At 39.6% G+C, this 10,901-nt stretch overlaps 1 protein-coding gene across 1 annotated transcript in view; it reads right to left on the reverse strand.

Moving 5' to 3' along the window:
- Positions 1–10,008, reverse strand: part of DNER (delta/notch like EGF repeat containing) — a 136,832-nt gene extending 126,824 nt beyond the window's left edge. Inside the window, exon 1 of the mRNA XM_054206376.1 lies at positions 9,751–10,008. Coding sequence (XP_054062351.1) covers positions 9,751–10,008 — 258 coding nt within the window. The remainder of the gene's footprint in view (positions 1–9,750) is intronic.
- Between the last annotated feature and the right edge of the window lie 893 nt (positions 10,009–10,901).

Genomic DNA, 10,901 nt, shown 5'->3' on the forward strand with positions numbered 1-10,901 from the left:
CAAATAAAAATTGCATGAATTTTTGCAGGTTTGCTGAATTTAAAGCACAAATCATCAGGGCTGAATAAGAAACATAAGAATCACCATGTAGTTCATGATGGTAGTTACTGTCCTTATTGACAAACACCACTACCAAATACTTCAAAGGGAGATCACATCAATGTGCCAAGTCTAGAAAATTACAGAAAAATGTCTATATACTTTCCTTAGCCGTATTAGTTCGTGACTAGCTGATGCCCAGAAGAATTTAACTCTCTCATTCCTGTTGGTTTTTTTAAAAGCATTGTCCTTGTCACAAGATTACCTTTTATTCAGACTGTTCTTGTTTTTCTCTGTATAAAAGTGAACAAGTTGTTTCTCCCAGGTTACTCAATCCTTTCCACATCTCCTAATCACTTCTGCTGCCCTTTCTCTTGGCTGTACCTATTTCTGCCCTCCCTATCTCGTAAGTAAAGCTACCTGAACTTGATTTCAGGCGATTAAGTACTAATCATTCATAGAAGTGAACAGCATTCTAAAATAGTTTCTGTTCTCTTCTGACATTATGTGCACGTGTTTTAATTATTTGCATTTTGAGCACTCAGGCTTAGTGAGGATTACTCAACATACCACCACCAGAACACGTGGGTTTTCCTCCAAAATAATCACAGCTTATTTAGAATATGCATGGTTAGCTGGAATTATTCCTTCTCCTGTGCATTTGTCAACAGTAAACTTCAGCTTTATTAGGTCCAGTACAAAGGACCACATAAGGGCAACCTAGACTGAAAATGAGACTTGTTGTAAATAAAAGGAATCATATCTTGTTACTCTTTTTACAGATACTGTTTCTGAAGATATCCAAAAGTCTTCTCAAACTCACAATACAGTTGCTGTTGTAACTAATACATGAAGTACAACAAAGTTCCCAAAATCATTAATATTCAGTGACCTTACCTCAGTATAACAACCCTACTTTCACAGTCAAATTGAATCCTGTTCTTACCTTATTCAAAAGCACCTTGTTCACAAACACCTTTGCTACAGAAGCCTTTGAAATACTGATCATTGATCTTTTGCCCCTGCTTCCAATGGGAAAGAACATCATGAAACTAAATTAATCTGTAGACTGCTAGCCTGAATATTTGCCAGACAAAGAACCAGTGTAAACGGTTGAGTATTTTTTTTTTATAAAAAGGCTTTTTTCCTTACAGTCTAAATACATTCTGATAAGTCACTGACATGTAATTCAGAATCTGGCATTTCAATATGATGCTTCCTTATGAAGTGCTTTTCACTCAACATTCTTAAAGCCTTCATACGCATTCACAAATTAACCTTCTGAACACCCAGAATTACCTACATTTATGGCAGAGAAATCCGAGTAAGGAGGTGGTTAGAGTTTTTGCCCAGTGTGACTCAGCAAGGCAGTGAGAATTCCAAGCATCAAGCCTGATATTCCCATTCCTAGTCATGATGTATCACTTTCAGACCTTTCTCTATGGAGTTTACAGCTATTTTTTCAGATTTACCACAGAATATACTACTAAATAATACAGCATAATTGTTACACTTACCCAGCCTGTATAATTGTGAAACAAACCAAAGCACACTTGAAAAATAATACAGGGCAGTGATATGTATTGCTGAACTCAAAAATGTTACTTACGTGGCATACAAATCAGCTTTTGAATACAAGAGTGCTTCTTCGCAAGAGATTACACTTAACCAATAGAACAAATTAAAGAGTTTTCTTATCAAGCAAACATTATTTTTCTCAACATATATCTTGATGTGCATTTCCACTGTTAAAAAACTGTTTTAAACCGCAACAATTGTATTGAACTTGAAGATCTTTTCCTGATATTACAATTATAATTTATGTTTTGTGTAGCTCATATTGATGAGTGGCATGGTTTTCTGCAGAGGACATTTATTTCATTGCTTACATTATTGCTGTAAAATATAAATTGACAAAAACATACAGAAAGAAGTTGAACAAAACTATTTTTTTGCTTTAAAAACAGAGAACTAATTAAAGTCTCTTAATAAATGATGCTGTACAATGTCAAATGCACATACTGCTTTTACCTTCAGATATTGACCTAAATGCCACTAAGAAGTTTTTAATGATATTAACCCTACTCTTGCCAAATGCAGTGCAAATTGACATGGGTGCTTTCATTTTGGGATCACCCCACCTCAATCAGACAGGTTACTGAGCTGAGTTCACCTATATCAACCAAAAGTTAAAAAAAAAAATAATTTTTTTTATTATTGAAGCCTTCCTGCTAATGCAGTTGTCAAAAGAACAGGTAACCTCTCAGCATACATAAAAAATGGGATTTAGCATTGTAAAAAAACAGACTATATTTAAATTAAACAGCAACCAACAGGAATATTGTTATTAGTTTGATCTATTCAGCTCAGGCAGAACATTGCAGAAAAGAAAAACAATATTCACTACATGCACAGGGAGGGAAGAGCGGAGTAACTTACTTTTAAAAGGGAAAAAAATACAACAGGGAAATTCAATTAAACTGAAAGATAGAAAATAGAAACTACTAAAGTAGTGTTTTCCATGCAATTAATCTGTGGTATTCATTGGAACACAAATGTATCACAGAAAAAGAGTTACTACAAATAAATGAGGGAGTTCATATTTAAGAAGAACAAGAGTGAGCTATGATAGCAAGTACAAAAAAAAAAAAAAACCTCACCCCACCAACCTATGTTTAGGGTTAAGCGGACACTATTTTCAGCAGACTCATGTCTACCTATTAAAATGGAATTTCTTGCATCATCTTCTAAGATCTCTGGTCTTGTGATGCCATGATTAAGCTGAAATCCTGCTAAACGCCACCTCTGAATTATTGATCTCAAGCAAGTACTTCTCAGAAGGGCAGTATGTAGAAGATTACACAAGAGCTCTCAAAAAGGGCAGAGCATTTCTACCTTCTCTAATACTGAATCAAGTCATATAATTCCAGTATTTTAAGCAATATTATTGGGTTTTTTGTTTTCCCATCCATATTCTGTTGTTTCTTATCTTATATTCAAGATAAGGTACTCTCCTAGCACACTGGGAACCTACTCCACTAAACAGGATTTCCAGAGCTACATGTAGACAAATTACAACATCAAGTTAGGTATTTCAAAGGAAAGTAAAACAGCGCTATTTTTTAAACAGATACCACTGCAAAGTAATTCTCTCAGATCAAAAAACATAAACTGCAATGAAATATGACATATGAAAAAGCTGAAGCATCTTAGCACAGCATATTTTCTACTATTATTCAGTTACTTTACACCTGATTTGCCTCTCTGCAATCTTTAATCATAAAAAATAAGTAAAACCAACACTTAAAACTTCCACTTATATGATCGAATTTTGGGGAACCAAATAATTTGCACTATGTAATGACCTGACTAGCATTTAAAAATAACTATTTTGAACAGATTTAAAGGGAGTATTTCAAAGTATTGAAAGAGAGAATACAAAGATTCACAAAGGTTAGCATGCAGATGATACCCAAATAATGACTTATAAAATTGAGACAGTTTGGGTTATTACATTATTCCAGTTTTATTCTACAGAAACTTAGAATAATTTGTTTAGATCCCATGGCAAAAATCACAGCACAATTCTTCATTGACTGCTTTGGAAATTGCTGAATTACAGCTCTCTTGCTCACAAATTTTCACATGATATGCTTCAAGGCAAGATGCTAATTTGAAAAGCTTAAATTTCTGACTGGAAATATATTTCTACTACACTTAGAGAAAATAGATGTTATAATATCTAAAATAAATTGGGTAGAGAAACTATTTTTCACATTCATTTATTCTGTATTACATTCCCCATATTTGATACCTCACATCGCCACACTGCAGAACTTCATCAGTTCCACTGCAAACACAGAGATCAAAGTTCACTGGGTACCTGAACAACACTTCACTTACAGGTCACAAAAACTCATGGAAAGCAAACAATATCCATCAGTCCTTTGGGACATAAAATTGTTACTTGAAGAAAAAAACCTCAACTTCAACTATGAAACAGGAGTATACTAATTAGTGACTAAAGGAGCTGTAAACAAGGTGACTTGAAATTCATACTAAAGACTTTTCAGATATCAAATATAGCCATCTTAGAACCCCTGCATGCAGTTTGCACAAATCCGTCAGCTTCCAGTTACAGTCTAGACTTGATGCAAAATGTATACATATAATAATATGAAATAATTTAGCAGAACATCCAGCAAAGGGGAAGCAGGAACAGAACAAGAGTTATAAGCAAATGCAAAATCTAGGGAAAAAAAATATATGTAACTACAGGTGTGTTTACATACAGAATCAGAGAACAGAATCACAGAATGGTTTAAGCTAGAAGGTACCTGAGGGAGTTCTCTGGTCCAGCCCCTGCTCAGGCCAAGCCTAATGCTAAGCCAAGGTACTTGGGGTCTTGGCCAATCAAGCCCCAAATCTCCAAGGATGAAGATCTCACAACTGTTCTAAGTGCCTGTTCCAGTGTTTGACCACCAACATTGTGAGGATTTTTTTCCTTAGATTTAACTGGAACTTCCCCTACTATAACATGTGTGTCACCTCTCATCCTCTCACTAACTGCTTCTGAGAAAACTCTTGCTCCATCTTCTCTATGACCACCCATTAGGTACTTGAGGATGGCACTTAGTTCCCCCTTAAGCCTCCTCTTCTCCAATAAAAATAAACTGAACTCTCGCAGCCTCTTCTTACACAGAGTATATGCATCAATGCAAATATTTAAATTCTGCAACTTTAAAGCACTGCAAGAGTTAGTAGAGTTAGTCAGCAGGAAATGACATGGTACCTCAGAACTCAAGCTAAACTACACCCAAATAAAACAAGAAAACTCCAGGGCATCTGCTAACTATATGATTTACTCTTATTAAAGATAAAAGAGCAAACAGAATGGTCACATAACAAAACACTTGCAACACAATAACCACATAATCTAAGTATATACCCTTCATTAATGAGTACAGAATGGGAAAAAAATAGCATTTTAAATATGTTAGAGAACTTATTGTGAATTCAAGATTATTTAGAGACCTTTCAGAGGGATTTCAGACTGTAATAGAAAACAGGATCTCGTGAAGAATTAATCAGGATACTCACATGAAGGTGATTTAGCAGTTAGATTAAAGGATGTCCTGTCCAGTGCAACCTGAAATAAACTGGCCAATGAAATTTTGTACCACTTACTCTGAAGTACCAGACCATTGAGTCAAGAAACAATAATCCTTCTTTCTGTAGCAGTTTGCTAACCCTGAATTTCTGCATTTGGCATTAAATGGCACATTATCAGAAATATATTGAGAACAGAAAGAAATTCAAAGAAAAAGAAAAAAAATCCAACACAGGATAGAAAAAAAATAGAAGCAGGGGGCACAGAATGAAAAACAGAATCATTGCATTACAGTCTACAAATGTTCAAATACCATGATCAAAAACAAAAAACCTGGCATTCAAAAGTACAAGAAAGGAGAGAATGAAGAAAAACATAATCTGTCAGAAATTCAGGAGGGAGGGGAAATAAAATAATCATTCTAAGAACAAAATTTAAAAGATAAACTACTGTCCATCTGTATTTGTTTTTATAATATCAGTTCATTCCTTGACTTTTTTTAAACTCAGATTACACCTTTCTAAAATTCCATTTTAAATAAGCTGTCCACAATTACATTTTTAAAATATTTTCTGCTATATGTGTGGAAAGACAACCATTAGAATGAACATAACAAATCCTCTCAAAGGTCAAAGAGATCGTTTTGCTACCAAAATAATAATTTCAATATTAACTCAAAAATGTTATTACATCAGTGGCTACCACGTCACTCAGGAGTGGAACATTCGGTCATCACTAATTAGACTAAATAGAAGAGAACTGCTGCAAAGTCAGAATGCTGGTTTAGTATGCTTGGACACGACTTGTTTTCCAGCTTTGATTGCTGACACAATCTATAAAATAACTAAAAGCATATTAAAAAGCACCAAAGAATGAGGGAAAATTATCAACCAAAGAAGAGAAAAAATAAAAAAATAAAAAGCAAAACACAAACAAAAACAAGAGAAGCAACTAAAACAAATGAAGCATGTACGCTAGTATTTAAAAATACATTAATAACTGAATGTTTCTTCACATGGTAGTCTTTAAGAGGAATTAGCACTAGCATGGAAACATAAACGTCATGCAATTTAATGCAGTTAACTAAGTTCAGATTCTGTATTTTTTAGCAAATGACTGAGTCTATCATGAAATCTTTCGTTTCCTATTTAGTAGCTTATATCTATGAAATTATTTCATAAGGCACTAACATGAATCAATTCTTACATAAAAACTTTCCTGATCAAGAAAAGCAATTGTACTGGATTAAACATGTCATTAGAAGTAACAGAGTACTCAATTAGACTAGTCGTTAGAAATAAAGGTTAAAGTTCACCTTTCAAAGTAAAATATAAGTAAAAATTTAGGGAATAGAAAGGTTAGGGAACTTTAATATCTGTCCCTTAGTTAATTTCAATTTATTTCATCAAATTCTCTCCACGGAGAGCTGAGAACTGGCCAATTTCAATTTCCTGCAGAAGGGCAGATGAATTCACTATAATTTTTGTACCATTTCCTTGGGAATACATGTGATTTCTTTGCTCAGACTAAAGTTTAAGACACTTCAACACATCAATTCTATTTCTTCTTTACACAGACTAGAAAAATGGTAGAGAAACGCAAAAAAAATTCACAACCATGAAAAGAAATGGAGTTAGATCAGAGCAATAGCCTGTAAAGTGAAACCAGACAATCCACAAAAAAAATCCAAACCTGAAGTTTGCAAAACAAAGTATATTCAAACCATAAGTAATGTGAGATATATACACATACATAATTCATGGGATGGATATAGTAAGAGGACCTGTAATTTCTGTTGTTAAATAAATAATGAGTTACTAAAGCAATTATAACACAAAATCATGGAATTGGCTTAAGTCCAACTTAAATACTTCACTTGGTGATAGGAAAGGGGTTTTTAGAAATATCTCATGTGCATGTGATATCAGTTTTATTCTTTGCCACTTTTTGCATGCCAGCACCAGCATCAAGTGCATCAAAACCAGTTAAAGTAAAAACTTGAGCAACAAAATTTGTGGTCAATCTCCAACTTTGACTGTTAGCAATCGTTCTACATGATCAATTTCGCTGTGCCCAGTTGACTTGTAGGCACATTAAGAACATTTTTCCTTCGTTCTACATCTCAACATATCTGAGCAGAATCGGCAAAGTGTTGCCTTCATTACAAGAAATAACATGAAAGTAAATCTATACTTTTAGGGAAGTGGTGTTCCCAAAAAACTCCAGCTCCATCACAAATTCAAAAAATGCCAATTTACCTTCCATGATCTGGGTATTTAAGTGTAATAATTCCTGATCTTTTTTCCCCTCTTGGTATTCCCCTCTGCAAGTCCAGCTGTTCAATAACAATCTCAACAGTAAATTGAAACCCCCCTGTCTAGATATATCCCAATGATGCCCTGATTTAGCCCACAGTTTTCTCATAACCCTTAAGGAATCCAAGAAAAAAATCCTTATAGTTATTTGAAAAGCCTTACAATTATTTATTCTCATTGAATTGGAAAACATGACTTTTTACCTTTCTTTGTAGAAGTTTCATCCATTAGGCATCTGAACAACAGAGCAACACAAGAATTAATGCATTTGTAGAATATTTATTCATTGCCTATTTTGATAAAGTGAGGAAAGCCTCAACTTTGGATATATTGTGTTTATATTACCCCTTTAAATAACTTGCCTGCTCTCTACTTAATTAAAGTTGCATTTCAAAAACATATTAACTTTTCATAGTTAACTGGCACCCATACTTCAACTGCTGACATGATAGCTAGAAGTGGCATTCATTTGTTTATCAGATTCCCTTGCAAGGGTCATTACTCAGTATTTTATGAAAAGAAACAAAATGTATGACACTGTAAGGCTCCTCTTATTAGTTAATAAAACACCTAAGAGCTATGAAAATATTGCCTACCTCTTTTATTAGTAAAACAATTAAATCCAGTTCCCCAGGCACAACACTTCACAGGAGGTATGATGCCAGCAAGCATTACATTTTACTAAGTCTTTAAAAGGGTCATTAATCTTTCAGTCATGGATCTCAGACAAGTGTAACAGCAACAAGCAGAAGCAAACACACAGCACTCTCTTTCTTTGTAGTGATAGAAACATAGTAAACTCTTAAGAGGACAACAGCTAAAATTAGCCGGAGAAATCTAATCCACTTTCATCTCTCTGATTTTACAGAATCTCACTAGTATAAACATTTTCACTTTCGTTGTTCATCTGAATCAACTGAGACATTTCAAGGCAAGCACAGAACTCTATGCTTAGCGCTCCTACTTTACAATGACTTTTATACTCACCTACACATTAAGTCTTCAGTAAACGTATTATCCCTTTCGTCTATTCAACAGTATAATGTGGGTATTATTGACCAAGGAACAGGAACAAAAACCTAAAAAGCAGGCTGCATTTACTTGAATTCATTTGCTTCTATGGCAAATCCACTTAAAACAGAGACCATTATCCAAAGAAATGGTAGCCAATCCATATAGCCTTTTGTACACTGCTGTCACAGAAAGTAATGCGTAGCATCACATACACATGCAGGAAACAAGCCTCTTTGTCCCTGCGCCTGCTTTTCCTTATCTGAAGATATGGGAATTAAGTTTTTGTGAATTTCTGAACATGATATCAAAGATTTTCATCCTTAATACTAGAGAAAGAAAAAAAAATTGCAATCTTCACGTGACAATAATTAAATTAGATTGTATTATTACATTAAATCCCAATAGGACCAAGCACCTTAGAAAGATACTGCTTACTGCCTCTCCATATTTTAGATCATTATCCCTACTCAGAGCATTTATGACCTTTCAGAATTCAAAATCAACCCAAGAAGCACCCGAAACATGGGAGCAAGCACACCTAACCTATGAAAATGACTACTGGAGACACGACTTAATGATTAGTATTCGATGCAATACAGCATCCGCTTCCAAGGACCGTCCTTTTCACCTCAAGATAAGTCAATACTAAATTGCGAGGACTGGTCGGTGGGGGTGGCTCTAGTACCGAGATCAACCTGGAAGGCGCTGGCGGAGCTCAGCCCCATCCTCGTTCACCTCTAACCGTGCCCCTCACGCGCCGCCGGTCCTTTCCGCGCCCGGGGGTAGCGGCTTTCCACCCGGCACGGCTCCGAGCCCGCCGCTCGCACCCGCTTTACGCGTCCACCGGCACGAAGAGCCGCCGGCCCCTCAGAAAGCTCAGGGGGGAGCCCAGGCCGCCCGCGGCGGCCGTTAACGACACCAACGGCCGCCGCGCGAGGAAGCGGCCGCGCGCGTGGTGGCGGGGGGGTATGTGAGGGGACGCCGCCCGCCAGGGTAACGGTCACCCGCCGCTGCGCGCCGCCCGGGACGGACGGGCCGGCAAACGGGCACCGGAGCGGCCGGGCAAGGAGCGAGGTAGGGTGGGCAGAGACGCCCGCAGGCGGGGCGGGGTGGGGTGAGGCGGCCGGAGGACGGGAAGGAGCCCGCCGCAGACCGAGCGGGGACACCCAAGGGCAGAGACGGGCACAAGGACGCAAGGCGAGAGGCGGGGGCGCTGAGGCGCGGGCATCCCGTGAGGGGCGCTGAGGCGGGGGCTCTCGGCGCTGCCCTTACCTGGCAGGAGGTGCCCGTGACCCCCGCAGGGCAGGCGCAGCTGTAGGCGGCCGGAGGCTGGGGCAGGAGCAGCTGGAGGCGGCGGGGCGCGGCGGGGCCCCGGGCCGGCACCGGCGAGCAGGTGCCGTTGTTGCGGCAGGGCTGGCTGAGGCAGGGGTCCCAGCCGGGGGGCGCGGCTGTGGCCGGCCCGGGAAGGCACGCGCGGCGCTGGACCAGGGCGAGCAGCAGCAGCAGGAGGAGCGGGGCGGCTCGGGGCATGGCGGCGGGGCGTGCGGGTGCCGCTCCGCTGCGGGCACCGGCGGGGAGGGAAGGAAGGAGGGGATGGAGGCAGCGGCCGCGCGGCTGCTCCCTACCCCCGTTCCCCGGGCAACGGGCGGGCGGGGACTGGGCGGGGAGGAGCCGGCCGCCGCGCCGCCGCCGCCGTCCGGCAGAGGGCAGCCGCCCGCCCCGGCGCAGGGGCCCCCGGCCCGGGGCAGGTTCTGGAGGGCAGCGAGGCCGGCGTCATTTCGTCCCCAGAGCCAAGGCTGAGCTCAGGTCGGAGCGTTCCCCTCTCGGGTGGACTGCGCCGAGCTGCTCGGGCACAGGGGACCGGCGCTGGGCACCGAGCCACCCTGATTTAAAACGAGAGCGGTGCGTTCATAAACTGGCCGGCAGACATCGCTCGTCTGTCGATGCCTCCAGTTGGCGTGGGGGTGTGAATGCGAATGCAATAGCGCTCGGCATCGAGCGCTGCCCCGGGTCAGACACCCTGAAAGACAAACTCCTTGGTCAGGAAAATTCACCGTTTACTTATCTACTGTTTCACAAGCGTAATCTCCTGATAATTAAAGTTCTATTAAGACCAAGGTATGAAAAGCATAAAAATTAATCCTGGCGTTTACTCATATTGGGGGGGGGGAGAAAGCTGTGTGTTTTATGATTTTTAAAGATCGATTTATATTTTGCTAGTCTTTTGGGGATTTTTTTACTGCCTCTGATTAGAACTAAGATATGTGGTCTGTAAGTCAGTTAAAGAAGAACATCCACATTCTCTGACCCTCTATTAATTTGCTTCTGCAAAAGTGAAGTATTCAAATCTAATGACTGTTTACCTCTCTATCGTAGGGTGACAGGAGGACTGATGGCAGAAGCATGCTAACACTTTTTTTAAA

The sequence above is a fragment of the Rissa tridactyla genome, chromosome 6 (assembly GCF_028500815.1).
Source record: "Rissa tridactyla isolate bRisTri1 chromosome 6, bRisTri1.patW.cur.20221130, whole genome shotgun sequence".
Classification (NCBI taxonomy): Eukaryota; Metazoa; Chordata; class Aves; order Charadriiformes; family Laridae; genus Rissa; species Rissa tridactyla.